Below are 17,399 nucleotides of genomic sequence, written 5' to 3'. Positions count from 1 at the left end.
TCTATCCCCACTAGAATGTAAGCTCCACCAGGGGAGGGACTTTGTTTTGTCCATATCCAGTGCCTTAAAGAGAGCTCGACACATGGTAGGAATTCAGTAAATCATTTTCTAATATTTGAACTGTGGTGTTGGAGAAGACTCTTGAGAGTCCCTTGGACTGCAAGGAGATCCAACCAGTCCATTCTGAAGGAGATCAGCCCTGGGATTTCTTTGGAAGGAATGATGCTAAAGCTGAAACTACAGTACTTTGGCCATCTCATGCAAAGAGTTGACTCATTGGAAAAGACTCTGATGCTGGGAGGGATTGGGGGCAGGAGGAGAAGGGGACGACAGAGGATGAGATGGCTGGATGGCATCACCGACTCAATGGACATGACTTTGAGTGAACTCTGGGAGTTGGTGATGGACAGGGAGGCCTGGCGTGCTGTGGTTCGTGGGGTCACAAAGAGTAGGACATGACTGAGTGACTGAACTGAACTGAATAAGAAAATTGTCATACCTTCTACTTCACCATCAACCCCAATATCCCCTCCCAAGTCATCATTTGTGCTACTGTTGTTGCTTGTTGCTGTCTTCAGTAAGCTTGTTGCTGCTACTCTGTCTTCAGTAAGCTTGTTGCTGCTACTCTGGGAGATGCAGTTGAGACTCAAGGCTAAGTTTCCATCCTTTCTCATTTTGGAAGTTTCTTTGAATACTGTGTTCCACACCATCTCCTATCCTGCATGAAAGCATATAATTTTTAATACTGACTGAACTGTGTACTTTGTGGAGGCAGAGACTACCTCATTGAAAAAGTCCTCATGGAGACTTCCCTGGTGGTCCAGTCATTAAAAATCTGCCTTGCAGTGCACGGGATGTGGGCTCAATCCCTGGTCAGGAACTAAGACCCCACATTCCCCAGAGCAACTAAGCCACTGTGCCATGACTAGAGAATCCATGCACCACGATGAAAGATCCCATATGATGCAGAAAAATAAATATTTTTTTAAAAAGTCCTCATGCATACAATACTCACAAAAGTGGTACACTACTTACTCACAGAGTTGTAAAGAGAACTGAATGAGGTAATTTTTGTAAACTTCTCAATACATAGCACATGGTGTGATCAATATAAAATATATTCTCATCAATATAAAGATTGACAAGATAATTAAAATTCTTTTTGTACTGTGTACTGTATCTTCAAAATCTATACTGTTAAACGCATCTCACTTCATATGAACCATATTTCAGGTGGTCAGTGGCTCCAGGTGGCTAATGGATGCTGTTTTGGATAGTGTAGCTGAAGACATAGAAATGGCAGATACAAAGCCATTCCTTCTGGGACTGTGGGAGAGAGGCTCAGGGAAGAGACTTGGAAGATGCATTCCTTCTCTGAAGCCTACATTAAGATCTCTTGGAGAGGAAATGGCTGTGGCCCACCTGGGTGGCAAAGGCATTTGCTGAAATTTTGTAGGCTTAGGCTGGGAGGTAAGAAAACCATGTGCTTGCATGTGGAAGAATTTGAAAGGAAATCTCCCTCTGCCATGTAAGGGCAACTGTCTGGAAAGCTGCCCTTAGGGATGCCCATGAAAACCTGCCACCCTGCTGGAGGGGGTCTGCCACTGGGTCAGCCACACACCACAGGCTGGGAAGGTGCCCATGGGCAAGGATGCTAACTGGCAGCCATACCATGGAAACAATGATAAAACCCTGGAACCAGAAAGAGAGTCCCCTCCTCTCACAGAGTTGTTTTGATACCTTTTATTAGTTCTGGTTGGCAAAAGACAGATGTTCAGAGTCCTGTTCAAGAATCACAAAGGAGGGCAAAAAGGGTAGATTTGGAGCTGAGAGCAAATAAAGTGACCATTAGCAAAAAGCATAACATATATGTATTTTTAAATTTATTTATTTTTAATTAAGGGATAATTGCTTTACAATATTAAATTGTATTGGTTTCCGCCATAGATCAACATGAATTAGCACAACTTATATTATCTGCTTTATAGATGGAAGTATGATTCTCGATAGTGCCTTCTCTTACTAAGTGAAATTCCTACCATGGAATCATACTCTACTCAAACGATCAGCACTTTTTCCTGAAAGTTGCTGCTAAGAAGTACATGTTACTTCCAGTAACTTGAGGATACGTTAACCTGAATACACTATCAGCTTAGTAAGTGGAGCATTCTGGTTATCAGAGGACAAAAATGGTATTTTAGTGATAGAGAAGGGAGATGGAGCAGAGTAAGACCTGGACACTAATGAGATTCAGATAAATTCCAAGGAGATGATGTAATGGACAAGAGGCTTTGCACATTTTTAAAGCTTTCTGATAGGTATTGTTGGATACGATTTTCCTTTCTTGCCTTGCCATATTCCAAGACAAACATTGAGAATTTAAAAAAATAGTAGAGTATGCCTTTGAATGAATATTTTGGATACTAAGTGCTTTACTCTAAAATTTGATTGTGAGGATAAGTTTTAGCTCTAACAGAGTAAACCTTTTTTTTTTTTTGCATGTAGGATAAATCAGCCAGCAAAGAAAAACCTAAGACACCAGGAAGAATTTTACCACAATTGGCTACGGTAATTTACATGTACACTCCCATTGGGTTTTAGCCCTTTTTAAAATGTTATTCGTTTTCAAACTCGTAAATAAGTAACTAAAATTATGATTTTGAATTTTGTGCTCAATTTGATTATTTTCTGTTTGAGAAATTCTGAGGTGCACATAAAATAAAAAATAACTATCTTAATAAATGTAACCTATAATTTCCTACTATTCTCTACTGAATATTTGAATATTCTGGATAGAAATGTTTCCAAGGTGGTCTAGCAGAAATATTTCAGTGTTGGAATTAGGGAGTGAAGCTGGGGGTTATGTTTTGTCACTAATGACTCTGCCACCTAAGGGAGTCACTTACATCTCTGAGCCTCAGTTTCTGAGTTTGAAAGTAAGAAGGGTTATTGATTTTTGAGATGCATCTTCCAACACTGAAATTTACCATCTTTTTAAAATTTATCATTATGACCATAAATTGTCATTGTTCTGTGGAAGAGGCAGTTAACAAACATTTTCAGTTGACAAGTACTGGGAAAGATATACTTGACTGTAATAAATTTTTCCATTTAGTAGTTATATTGAATATAATGACATTCAGTGTGCTCTTGTAACTCCTGGAAGTTGAGCTTAAGTGGAGGTTCAGTGCAAATAATGTTGTTGTTTTTTTTAAATTGTGATAAAATATGCATAACATACAACTGATCATTTGAACTGTTTTTAATCTATAGTTCATTAATATTAAGCACAGTCGTATTGTTGTACAGCCATCACCACCATCCATCTTCAGAACTCTTTTTATATTGCCAAACTGAAACTCTACCCATTAGACACTAACTCTCTGTTTTGCCCTCTCCTCAGTCCACAGCAACCAGCATTCTTTCTGTCTCTATGTATTTTCCTATTCTAGGTACCTCATGTAAGTAGAATCATACAGTATTTATCTTTTGATGTCTGGCATATTTCACTTAGTATAATACTCTCAAATTTCATCCAAATGATTATTTTTTGAAAGATATTTTAAAAGCTGAGAACAAACTAATAAAATTGAATTTGTGTTGCTTTATACAGAAAGATTCCTGATAATTTAAGATGGAGGATGTTTTTCACTTATAAAACTTGACTTACTATTCTTAGATAAAGTAAATGAACATTTCAAAATATACATTTTAACTGAAAAATTTTTTAATAATGCCAGATTATGCTGCCAAGTTCTATAGGATTGAGACATATCTTTTCTGTGGTTCTACAAAATCTATCTTAAATTTTCTAGCTTAAAATACAGGACTTGAAATGGAATAGACACATGTTTAAAATTTGATAAATTTAAAAACAAAATTACCCTCAGTTTGTTGCATCTTGTTAGTATACAGGTTTAGAGATGTAAACTCAATTAAAATTTTCTGACTTACTAGTCAGTGGCTGAGTTGAATACTAATCCCTTCTTGTCATTGGCATATACTAGTCTGAAATGCTTTTGTTGGCTATTTAAACCTGGTTTCATGTTCTTATTTGGCCATATCTTGCATTTTTCAGCATTCTTTGAGTTTTGTGTGTTTTAGGGGAGATCATATTTTTAAGAGATTTTAAAAAGTTCACTGACAAACAACTAAGAAACTTTTATTTGAATATTAAAATTTGTTCTTGGATAAAATTTTCCAGCAGTAGTTAAAACTACTGTAGTAGTGATTTTCATTCCAGGCCTTTGTTTCTGGTGGTGATCCTTGTTGAAATCAAGGGTAACCCAGTGCTGGGGGCTCTGATACTCTTTGAGCTGGGGACCTGATTCTAAACCTTTGTGAACATCTCACTCACCTGAAATCCTTTATGGAGCAAGATCACAGCAGAAGATTGGCAAGGTAGATGAAAGGATGGAAAAGCATTGACTTACTGTCTTAGCTTACTTTCCTATGAAAGAAGAGCTTGAAAAAAGGATTTGTGTGCAGGTAGTTTATTTAAAAGTAGCAATAAAGGATTGGGAAGAGTAAAACTAAAAGCCAGTGCAAACATGGGCTATCAAGTTCTGAATATGAAAGGAAGACACAGATTCAATTGTCAGTGCTTAAAAATAAGTACATTTTACTTTAAAGGCTGCCCATCTGGGTTTCTTGAAGAGCCGTAGGTTCTAGCAATAGTGGGTCTGTATTCTGGCATTGTAGTAGCTGGCTCGAGCTAATTAACTGTTGCATTTTTTTAAGACAGAGGTTTTCTCCCTAGGCCACAGTCCCCAAGGCCCTGTAGCGTTTCCTAGCACTGAAGCTGGGTGCTGATTAGCTATCATCACTAGCTTTACTCCCTCTTTTATGATACTTGCCAGAACTGTGTAGGTATAAGAATTTATGACCCCTGCCTTAAATGATAGAATGAACGTGTGAGTTGCCAGGGTAATCTGGTTGATAAAGTCATGAGAATAGGAAGATCCTCTGGAGCTGGAATGTAGAGGAACTCATTAGCATTGGGGTCCAGCAAGATAGAAGGCTGAAAAATCACTTGCCAATGTCTGGGGCTGAGTAAACTCTGTGGAATAAGCACCCATGTTAGGTAATAGGCACCCATATCAAACCGACAGCAGAGTGAGCACTTGCTAATGTATTCCAAATGTCACCCACCATGCCATTCACAGGCTTTAATGTGATTTGTTGTTGTGTATTTATGCCTTCTTTCAGTTCAGTTCAGTCACTCAGTCATGTCTGACTCTTTGAGATCCCATGGACTGCAACATGCCAGGCCTCCCTGTCCATCACCAACTCTCGGAGTTTACTCAAGCTCATGTCCATTGAGTTGGTGATGCCATCCAACCATCTCATCCTCTGTTGTCCCCTTCTCCTCCCACCTTCAATCTTTCCCAGCATCAGGGTCTTTTCAAAAGAGTTGGTTATTCACATCAGATGGCCAACGTATTGGAGTTTTCAGCTTCAGCATCAGTCCTTCCAATGAATATTCAGGACTGATTTCCTTTAGGTTGGACTGGTTGGATCTCCTTGCAGTTTAAGGGACTCTTAAGCATCTTCTCCAATACCACAGTTCAAAAGGATCAATTCTTTGGCGCTCAGCTTTCTTTATAGTCTGACTCTCACATCCATACATGACTACTGGAAAAACCATAGCTTTGACTAGATGGACCTTTGTTGGCAAAGTAATGTCTCACCTTTCTAATATGCTGTCTAAGTTGGTCATAACTTTTCTTCCCAGGAGCAAGCATCTTTTAATTTCATGGCTACAGTCACCATCTGCAGTGATTTTGGAGCCCCCAATAATGAAGTCTGCCACTGTTTCCCCATCTATTTGCCATGAAGTGATGGGACCAGATACCATGATCTTAGTTTTCTGAATGTTGAGTTTTACGCCAACTTTTTCACTCTCCTCTTTCACTTTCATCAAGAGGCTCTTTAATTCTTCTTCACTTTCTGCCATAAGGGTGGTGTCATCTGCATATCTGAGGTTCCTGACATTTCTCCTGGCAATCTTGATTCCAGCTTGTGCTTCATCCAGCCCAGCATTTCTCATGATGTACTCTGCATATAAGTTAAATAAGCAGGTTGACAATATACAGCCTTGACATACTTCTTTTTGTTCCATGTCTAGTTCTAATTGTTGCTTCCTAACCTGAATACAGGTTTCTCAGGAGGCAGGTCAGGTGGTCTGGTATGTCCATCTCTTTAAGAATTTTCCATATTTTTTTGTGATCCACACAATCAAAGGCTTTGGCATAGTCAATAAAGCAGAAGTAGATTTTTTTCTGGAACTCTCTTGCTTTTTTGATGATCCAGTGGATGTTGGCAATTTGATCTCTGATTCCTCTGCCTTTTCTAAAACCAGCTTGAACATCTGGAAGTTCATGGTTCATGTACTATTGAAGCCTGGGTTAGATAATTTTGAGCATTACTTTACTAGTGTGTGAGATGAGTGCAATTGTGTGGTAGTTTGAATATTCTTTGGCATTGCCTTTCTTTGGGATTGGAATGAAAACTGACCTTTTCCAGTCCTGTGGCCACTGCTGAGTTTTCCAAATTTGCTGGCATATTGAGTGCAGCACTTTCACAGCATCATCTTTTAGGATTTGAAATAGCTCAACTGGAATTCCATCACCTCCACCAGCTTTGTTCGTAGTGATGTTTCCTAAGGCCCACTAGACTTTGCATTCCAGGATGTCTGGCTCTAGGTGAGTGATCATACCATCATGATTATCTGGGTCGTGAAGATTTTTTTTGTATACTTCTGTGTATTCTTGCCACCGCTTCTTAATATCTTCTGCTTCTGTTAGGCCCATACCATTTCTGTCCTTTACTGTGCCCATCTTTGCATGAAATGTTCCCTTTGTTTCTCTAATTTTCATGAAGAGACCTCTAGTCTTTCCCATTCTATTATTTTCCTCTATTTCTTTGCATTGATCACTGAAGAAGGCTTTCTTATCTCTCCTTGCTGTTCTTTGGAACTCTGTATTTAGATACTTATATCTTTTCTTTTCTCTTTTGCCTTTCACTTCTCTTCTTTTCACAGCTATTTGTAAGGGTTCCTCAGACAGCCGTTTGGGTTTTTTGCATTTCTTTTTCTTGGGGATGGTCTTGATCCCTGCCTCCTGTACAACATCATGAACCTCTGTCCATAGTTCTTCAGGCGCTCTAAAAATCTAATCCCTTGAATCTATTTGTCACTTCCACTGTATAATCATAAGCGATTTGACTTAGGTCATACCTGAATGGTCTAATGGTTTTCCCTACTTTCTTCAATTTAAGTCTGAATTTGGCAATAAGGAATTCATGATCTGAGCTACAGTCAGCTCCCGGTCTTGTTTTTACTGATTGTACAGAGCTTCTTCAAGTTTGGCTGCAAAGAATATAAGATGTCCTAATTTGTTGGAGAAAATGTCTGTGTTTATACATTCTTATGCATTTCATGAAAAAAAAAAAGCCTTTTTTCTATCTTGTTTTGTTGATGCTATCTAAAATTTCATATTTCAGGTGAGTACAAAGCCCCAGTGGCAGCAGGCAGCTCCATCGTTCCATTTGAATGTAAAGCAGGATGAAGATATTCCAGAGCAGTTTAGTGTTAAAAATGAACAGTCATATGGTAAGAACTCTAATATTCTGTCTTAGGTTTAAAGAAATTTCCTGGAGGGAAAAAAAAAATCACAACATGTAGTTAAAGCAATGAAAGTGGAAAGTTATAATTATGTTTATATCAAATGGAAAAATTTACCCCAAAAGTGTTTCCTCAGAAAATACTTGATATCATGTCTTAGTTGTTTCAGACTATTGCAAATGCTATAAAGGCTGATATTTTAGGAATTGCAATGTTTATAATAAAACTTTGAGTAACTGTTTTCAGAATTTGCCTCTGTGTCAAAGACTAATATTTTTTCTAAGGGGGATTGTAATAGGTTGTAAACATTACTTCTAAATTATTTACATTAATATTTTTATTTTGACTTATTAGATTGATTACAGTAAATGTTAACATCTTTTCCTCATAGTTCTTTAAATTTGCTAAAATAACTTTACATTCTGTGTTTATAATGATTTTAATTTTAAGAAGGTTCTATGCAAAATCGTTGAAAATTTGAGTTTATTTGCATTTATCAAAATATAAAATTAATTGAGTATTCTTGAAATAAAGCTTTCTATTATGATGACATCAAAGGAGATTGAGATTAGTTTAACTTCAAGAAAGGAAATGTGGTTACTTAAGAACTTAAAGAATGTAGTTTTTTCATTAAAAGATACTTCAGTGTTTTATTTTAACCTCTTAAACATTTTAACTTACTTTTAAAGATGACTAATTTACACTTTTTTTTTTTTTTTCTTAATTCAAGCTGAATACAAGGAACGCTTTGGGAAAAAGGGCAGGTTACTTGACCAGATTGATGATAGTCATGCTGGACCATCTACTTCCAGAGGAAAGAGCAAATCTCCACATAAAGAACGAGAGAACTTCAGAAGCACCCTTGTTAATGTCATCATGTAAGTTCTGTGAGCTAACCAATGTGTGTTACCCTAGTTAGAGTCCTTGGAAACTCTTTAATCTAAAATTACAAGAATTCTGTGCATCTCTAAGGATTCCTGAAAGCCTTGTTGAAATGAGGTTAGGTTATAAATAATGAAAGATTGAGCTTAACTCTATTAAGGTGTCCCATTTTTAAATATCATGAGCTGAAAAGGTATGCTGATGAGAATGATCAGTGAAATTCTGTAATAGGGGTAGAAGAGAGTTTTACTCAAGCCAAATTTAGGACTATAGTCTGGGAGATGCAGATTCAATATGCATCTGAATTCGTAGTCCTCTAGACTACAAAATGGGGGAGGCTTAAAAAGGCAAAAATCAAGAATTATATTTGGAACTGGCAAAAAGGAAGGATGCTTGTTCAGTAAGGATTGGTTGGGGTACAGAATAGTTGCATAGTTACAAGGAATTGTAGCTGACAGCTGCTGCTGCGTCGCTTCAGTCATGTCCGACTCTGTGCGACCCCACAGATGGCAGCCCACAAGGCTCCCCCATCCCTGGGATTCTCCAGGCAAGAACACTGGAGCGGGTTGCCATTTCCTTCTCTAATGCATGAAAGTGAAAAGTGAAAGTGAAATTGCTCAGTCGTGTCCAACTCTTCGTGACCCCATGGACTGCAGCCTACCAGGCTCCTCCGTCCATGGGATCTTCCAGGCAAGAGTACTGGAGTGGGGTGCCATTGCCTTCTTTGAGCATAACTGGTGGTATCCTTGAGCTTGATAACAGTTCAGAAAATACAGGTCCTCAGTTATGCGGGAATATGTCTGAAACCACATGCACCTGGCTCAGTTTTAAATGCCTGAAACAGTTACTCCATTTAGATTTTTAAATTCAGTCTTCTCTTTAAGAAATTCAGTCTTCTCTTTAATGATTAAAACAGATGTACAATGCATGTTTGGTAGGTCATAAGACAGGCTGTTGAGAGTTAGCATGAAGTTCAAGCCAAATCATGTATAAGCCAGAATGACTTCCCTGAACCTCAATATGTGAAAATTTCTTCTGTCAGGTGTCAATATTAATACTTGTTATTGGTTGAGAGAATGGGCTCAGTGGGCTTTCTGGTTTTAGGTATGGTGGTTGGTGGAAGATTTAGGGCAGTTTTTTCCCCCATCTTGTTTATTCAGGTGATGTGGTGAGTTCCCTGTAGTTGTAGATCTTTTTGTGCATAAAAGGAAGGAACTGGGGTAAAGTGATCAACAGCATGGTCAGGGCAGGGCTTGCCCAGTCTAAAGTGCAGATCTGTTTACAGAGTGCAGTACAGATGCAAGTTACCAGTTCCTCTTTGCCTGTTTTTTTTGTTGTTTTGTTTTTCCATTGCTTGGTGCTAGTTGTTCAGTAGCCCGTTTCTTTCAGTATGACTCAAGGTGCACACGTTGCCATTTGTGAACAGAGTTTAGTGACACATTACACTGTCACTCCCAGGAAAGCCCCGTTTTACTGTCTCCATGTGACATCTTACTGGCTGGATAGGCATCTTGAGGGGAGGGCAGTGGTCACTTTGTGCTACGAAAGGAAGGCAGTCTCGTGGGCTCCTGTGCAGTTAGAACCCAGGCAGGCGCCTCTGTGGAGTGGCTAGGAGTTGGCTTTTGCCAGGCACCACTGGACATTACCAGCTTGGCCCACTTATACCACCTTTTTTCAGTTAAGCTCTCTCAGATCACACAAACTGTAAAATCAACACTTCAAGCCATGGGTGGGTAGGCCTCTGGTTACAAATTCTTAGAAGCGACTCTTTCACTTCCCAGTGTCCTGGTCAAAACAGACGGTCTTTTTGACACTACGTTTCTGTGCCTGTCATTTTTGGCCCTCCCCTGGTTGAAGATAGAGCCCATTTGGGGTTGCAGCTTTATACAGGGGTGTGAATTTTCCATTTAACTCTAGCCTACAAAGTAATCTCCTGACCTACATGAACATTAAAGTCCAAGGCTCTCTCCCACAAGGGCGGCCGTAACCTCAGGGCTTGGCCGTTCTCTGCCTTATCATTCCGTCTTTTTCCTCCTGAGTATTTCCTTTTTCCTTGAGAACTTGGCTATGCATTCAAAGGAACTTTGTGACATTCAGTGTTTATAGAATTGTACAGGGAGATTTTTCAGATTATCTTTTCTGCCGAGTTGTAAGAAACAGAAGTATCTTTTTAACCATAAAACTCACGTCCATTGAGTCAGTAATGCCATCCAACCATCTCATCCTCTGTTGTCCCCTTCTTCTACCCTCAATCTTTCCCAGCATCAGGGTCTTTTCCAATGAGTCAGTTTTTCCCATCAGATGGCCAAAGTATCGGAGCTTTAGCTATCAGTCCTTCCAATGAATATTCAGGATTGATTTCCTTTAGGATTGGCTGGTTTTATCTCCTTGCTGTCCAAGGGACTCAAGAGTCTTTTCCAACACCACAGTTTGAAAGCATCTGTTCTTCGGTGCTCAGCATTCTTTGTGGTCCAACTGTCAAATCTGTACATGACTATGGAAAAATCGTAGCTTTTAGACAGTCCTTTGTCAGCAAAGTGATGTCTGTGCTTTTTAATACACTTTCTAGGTTTATCATAGCTTTTCTTCCAAGGAGCAAGCATCTTTTAATTTCATGGCTTCAGTCACCCTCTGCAGTCATTTTGGAGTCCAAGAAAATAAAGTCTGTCACTGTTTCCATTTTATTCCATCTCTTTGCTATGAAGTGATGGGACCAGATGCCATGATCTTACTTTTTTGAATGTTGAGTTTTAAGCCAGCTTTTTCACTCTCCTCTTTCATCTTCATCAAGAGGTTCTTTAGTTCCTTTTTGCTTTCTGCCATTAGGGTGGTGTCATCTGCTTACCTGAGATTGTTGATATTTCTCCTGGCAATCTTGATTCCAGCTTGTGTTTCATCCAGCCTGGTGTTTCACGTGATGTACTCAGCATATAAGTTAAATAAGCAGGGTGACAATACACAGCCTTGATGTACTGCTTTCCCAATTTGGAACTGGTCTGTTGTTCTATGTCTGGTTCTAACTGTTGCTTCTTGACCAGCATATGGGTTTCTCAGGAGGCAGGTAAGTTGGACTAATTACAATTCAGTCTGAGTTTCTGGACTTCAGTAGCATGTTTAATCCCATTATTAGTTATTGGTATTCTTATATATGTAAGCTTAATTCTAACAACTTATTTTGTATTTTTTTACTATGTGTTGCTTTATTTAATCTTTTTTATTATTTCTATTGAATCGAATTTTCTATTTTCTTCCTTTATTCCTATTGTCTTAAAAGTTATAAAATGTATTTTTATTGTTTTAGTGGTTACCCAAGCATTTGAAACCATGTATTACGGTTTATATGGGGCTTCCCAAGTGGCACATTGGTAAAGAATCCACCTGCTAATGCAGGAGATGCAGGTTTGATCCCTGGGTTCCAGAAGATCCCCAGAGGAGGAAACAGCAATCCACTCCAGTATTCTTGCCTGGGAAATAATCCCATGGACAGAGGAGCCTGGCAGGCTACAGTCCATGGGGTCACAAGACTCTGACACAGCTGAGCAACTGAGCACACACAAGTACACACACACATTGTAATTTATATTTTCTTAAGTTTAAAATGCATTTGATTCATTTTCTCCCCGAATAATACGAAAGGACTTTGGAGTACTTTAGCTTAGCTCTGAACTTTCCTTGCATTTTTCATGTGATTGCTTATTTTATTTCTACCAATAGTTCTATAATATTTTAGTTTTACCAAGTCCTTAAATTCCCCATTCTCTTTTTTTCCTAAAGTTAACACTTACTTAGATTTACTAACATGTTTTCTAGTTTTTTAGAAAATAGTCTTTGCATTCTGCTTCTTACCTCTAGGTTCATTTTCTTTCTTGCTGAAGTCCATCCCTTAGTAGCTCTTCCAGTGAGAATCTGTAGAGAGTAAACCCAAAACTTTCATTTTATAAAGGTCTCCACTAATTTTGCCTTTCTCTTGAAATGATGAGTAAGCTGGCTGCAGAGTTAAAGGATAATAGCAATTTTCCCCTACAAATCTGGAAAACATTAGATTGAAAAATATTAACATTTTCCCCATTTGGTGGTGGTGGTTTAGTTGCTAAGTAGTGTCCAACTCTTGCACCCCATGAACAGTAGCCTGCCAGGCTCCTCTGTCCATGGGATTCTCCACGCAAGAGTCCTGGAGTGGGTTGCCATTTCCTTCTCCAGGGGATCTTCCCAACCCAGGAATTGAACGTTGGTCTCCTGCATTGCAGACAGATTCTTTACCAACTGAGCTACAAGGGAAGCCTCCCCTAGCTTTATTGACAAATAAAATTAAAGCGTATGATGTGATGACTTAATATACACTGTGAAAGAATTTTTACAGTCAATTTAGCACATCCATCACCTGACATATTTAAACCCCTCCCTTTTTTTGATAAGAATCTTTAAGTTTTACTCCGTTAGCAAATTTTATTTACACAACACGGTATTTTCTATAGCCACATAATGGCATGTATTATTGTTGATGAGAAGCCTGTGTTGCTTTATTTGTTATTACTTTGCAGTCTGTGTTTGTGCAGTTTGTCTTTTCCTTTTTTTCCCCTGAATGTTATATTTTCATAGTCTTCTATACAGGCTTTAAGAAACATAGCTTTATTAAGATATAATTTATATACCATTAAACTCACCTATATTAAATGTACATTGAATGAATTTTAGTAAATTTCTATTGTTGCACAACCTTCACCAAAATCCAGTTTTAGAATACTTCTGTCATCCATAAATTCCCTTTTGCCCATTTCAATTAATCCTCTCTACCACTGGTTGCCCGAGGCAATCATTGATCTGCTTTCTATCTCTGTAGTATTATCTTTTCTAAAATTTCACATAAATCGAATTGTACAGTATGTATGTATTTGAAATCCATCTTGCTTATTGTTTGGGGCTATTATAAATGATGCTGCTATGAGTTTTGCATGCAAGTCTTTTCGTGGACATATGTTTTCACTTCTGGGTAAATACCTAGTTGTAGAAATTCTGTGTTGTGTGTTGATAGGAGGTATATGTTTAAATTAAGACAATTCTAAATTTTCTTTTGCAAATCATCATACTATTTTACATTCCCATAAGAATGAATAAAGAAGTTTCTAATCTCTCCACAGTCTTGCCCATGCTTTGTCTTGTGTTTTGTCATTCTAGTAAATGTACTGTTGTATCTTATCATGGCTTTAAGTTGTTATGTCTCTAATGACCAATAACGATGGACATCTCTTTCGTAGTTGTTTGGCATTCACATAATTTCTTTGGGGAATTGTCAATTTAAATCTTTTTGTTTTTCAATTTTAAACTTTTTGCCCATTATTAAAAATCGGGTTGTTTGTCTGATTATTGCACTGTAAGAGTTTTTTATATATTTTCTATGGAAGTTCTTTATCAGATATATCCTTTGAAACTATTTTCTTTCAGTCTGTGGTTTATCTTTTAGTTTTCCTAATGGAATTTTTTAAAAAGCAAAAGTTTAAAGTTTGAAGCTTGATTTATTGATTTTTTAATAGTTCATTCCTTTAGAGTCATATCTAAGAACCTTTTCCTATCATAATATTGTAAATATTATGTTTTCTTAGATGTTTTAGCTTAACTCTAGTTTTAGTTTTGGCTCTCACATTTATATGTATGCTTTATTTCAGTATCTATGTTGTGAGGTAAGTGTTAAGGGTTTTTTTTTTTGCATATCAATATCCAAATGTTTCAGCCCCATTGGTTGAAAAGACAGTTTTCATTAAATTGCCTTGGCACCTTTGTAAAAAACCGTTTGACTGTGTATAGGCTTCTATTTCCCTTCAACTGTCTGTGTTTACACCGCTATCGTGTTGTCTTGATCTCTATGGCTTTATATTAAGTTTTGAAATCAGGTAGTTTAATTCCACAAAATTCTCTTTCAAAATTGTTTTGGCTATTCTAGGTCTTTTGCATTTCCATGTATGTACACTTTAATATCATCTTGTCATCTTCTTTATAAAAAAAAGAAAAGCATACTGAGATATAGTAGACAATGTATTGAATCTGTAAATCAATTTTGAGAGAATTGCCATTTCGATAATATTGAGCCTTCCAGTCCATGAACATGTTATTTCCCTCTATTGATTTAGATTTTATTTAATTGCTGTCAATAGTGTCTTACATTTTTAATGTACAAATCTTAGACTTTGAAAGACTTATTCTTAAGTGCTTCTACTTCTCTTTTTGATGTGAATGAAGTTTTTTAATTTCATTTTCTGGTTGTTCTTTGTCAGTATATAGAAAAATTGACTTTTGCTTGTTAATTTTGTACCATGAGACCTTACTAGTTACTAGTTATGGAGCTTTTTAAAAGTTTCCTTAGAATTTCCTACATATCAACCATGTTCTCTGCAAATATAGATTTATTTCTTCATTTTCAGTTTAGATGTTTTTCTTTTCTTTCTCTTTCCATTTTGCTCTTGGTAGATCTTTCAGTACCTTGTTCAATAAAACTTGTGACAATGAAATTTCAAATCTTATGGGGAAAGCATTCAGTCATTCACATTTATCTATCATGTTAAATGTAGGTTTTTAAGATATTCTTTATTAGATTAAGGTAGTTTTTTGTGAGGTTTTGTCATGAGTGGGTGCTGGATTTTTGTCAAATGCTTTTTTGATGTCCATTGTGATCATCATTTGATTTTTGTTATTTTTTAAATATGGCAGTTCAGTTCAGTCAGTCTGTGACCCCATGGACTGCAGCATGCCAGGCTTCCCTGTCCATCACTCTGTCTCAGAGTTTGCTCAGACTCATGTCCATTGAGTCAGTGATGTCATCCAACCATATCATTCTCTGTTGTCCCCTTTGCCTCCTGCCTTCAGTCTTTCCCAGCATCAGGACTTTTCCCAATAAGTCAGTTCTTCACATCAGGTGGCCAAAGTATGGGAGTTTCAGCTTCAGCATCAGTCCTTCCAATGAATATTCAGGACTGATTTCCTTTAGGATGGACTGGTTGGATCTCCTTGCAGTCCAAGGGACTCTCAAGAGTCTTCTCCAACACCATAGTTCAAAAGCATCAGTTCTTCAGTGCTCAGCCTTCTTTATGGTCCAACTCTCACATCCATACATAACTACTGGAAAAACCATAACTTTGACTAAATGGACCTTTGTCGGTAAAGTAATGTCTTTGCTTTTTAATATGCTGTCTAGGTTTGTCATAGCTTTTTTTCCAAGGAGCAAGCGTCTTTTAATTTCATGGTTGCAGTCACTATGTGCAGTGATTTTGGAGCCCAAGAAAACAAAGTCTGTCACTGTTTCCTTTACATTAATTGCTTTGTATATGTTAAAGAAATCTTGCATTTCTTTTAACTTCGTCATTGTTTATTTTTGTGTAATCCCTTTTATACATTTGTTAAACTTTTAAGGATTTTCACGTCTACAAATGAATAATATGAGACTGTACTTATCTTGTGTTGTCTTTGGCTTTGGTATCAGAGCACTACTGGCTTCTTAAAATGAGTTGGGAAGTGTTTCCAACCACTCTATTTTCCAAATGAATTTGTGTAGAATTTGCATTAGTTATTCCTTACCTGTTTGATAGAACTTATTAGTGAGACCATCTGGACCTGCACTTTTATTTGTAAAAAGGTTCAGTTCAGTTCAGTCGATCAGTCGTGTCCGACTCTTTGCGACCCCATGAATCGCAGCACGCCAGGCTTCCCTGTCCATCACCAACTCCCGGAGTTCACTCAGACTCACGTCCATCAAGTCAGTGATGCCATCCAGCCATCTCATCCTCTGTCGTCCCCTTCTCCTCCTGCCCCCAATCCCTCCCAGCATGAGTCTTTCCCAATGAGTCAACTCTTTGCATGAGGTGGCCAAAGTACTAGAGTTTCCGCTTTAGCATCATTCCCTCCAAAGAAATCCCAGGGCTGATCTCCTTCAGAATGGACTGGTTGGATCTCCTTGCAGTCCAAGGGACTCTCAAGAGTCTTCTCCAACACCACAGTTCAAAAGCATCAATTCTTCGGTGCTCACCTTTCTTCACAGTCCAACTCTCACATCCATACATACTAATTCAATTAGTTCATTTGATATAGATCTCATCATATTTTTTATTTATTCTTGAATCATGTTTAGTACTTTTTTGCCTTTTAGGAATATTTTCTTTTTATTTAAATTGTCTAATTTGCTGGGATACAGCTGTTCAGATAACTTCCTTGTTCTTAGCCTTTGTGCTCATTTCCTCCCTTCGTACCTGTTGACTGCAAGTCCAGACCTTTTCCAGGAGTCTCTAAGGCAGATTTCAGTCTCTCCTGCATGAGTTATTGTCTCTGGTGTTTTAAATTGTTTCAACTCTTCTGTGTCTTCTTTTCATGTTCCAGAAATTTGTTGAAATAATTCCTCAACTGATGACCCTCTAGTTGCTTCACAATCATGGGCTAACATTACTACCATTTTCACAGAAAAACTTGAAAAAATAGATGTTTGTGTTACTATCTTGAATCAAAAATCTCTATTGATAAAGAGAAAAAAATATCAATTTTGTTCTTTCATTTTTGTAAAATAAAATACATCATATTTTCCCTTTAACCAGGTACAGTGTTTCTAGCATTGATTGATTTATTTCTGAAAGGGATGTTGCTTTGATGAAAAGAGCATGGCACTGTAGAAGCACTTATGGATAATTCAAATCTTTGTTTTTATATTTAATTAATGATGTGTAAAGGGGAAGTTATTTAATCTCTTTGACATTGTTTCTTCATCTATACAGTGGGAATAATTATCACTGTGCCCTGTAATAGTAGGTGTATGATTTAGAGAAAATATATGTGGAACTATTTAGGGCCTGACTAGGTGATAAGTAAAGAGCTTCTATTACTGTCTCCAGTGAGCAGAATTTTCGCCTGTGGCCAC

At 37.6% G+C, this 17,399-nt stretch overlaps 1 protein-coding gene across 5 annotated transcripts in view; it reads left to right on the top strand.

Annotated features, from left to right (window-relative positions):
• DNAH7 (dynein axonemal heavy chain 7) overlaps window positions 1-17,399 on the top strand; it is a 257,248-nt gene that overhangs the window by 18,989 nt on the left and 220,860 nt on the right. For 4 of the 5 annotated variants that reach the window (XM_019974250.2, XM_019974240.2, XM_070769556.1 and 1 more), the window contains 3 exons: window positions 2,506-2,568; window positions 7,504-7,612; window positions 8,355-8,502. In XM_019974250.2, coding sequence (XP_019829809.2) covers window positions 2,506-2,568; window positions 7,504-7,612; window positions 8,355-8,502 — 320 coding nt within the window. The remainder of the gene's footprint in view (window positions 1-2,505; window positions 2,569-7,503; window positions 7,613-8,354; window positions 8,503-17,399) is intronic. The other variant, XM_019974246.2, reaches the window with a different exon arrangement.

The sequence above is a fragment of the Bos indicus genome, chromosome 2 (assembly GCF_029378745.1).
Source record: "Bos indicus isolate NIAB-ARS_2022 breed Sahiwal x Tharparkar chromosome 2, NIAB-ARS_B.indTharparkar_mat_pri_1.0, whole genome shotgun sequence".
NCBI lineage: Eukaryota > Metazoa > Chordata > Mammalia > Artiodactyla > Bovidae > Bos > Bos indicus.
The sequence above is the reverse complement of the archived record's forward strand: the minus strand, read 5'-3'. Positions and strand labels throughout refer to the sequence as shown.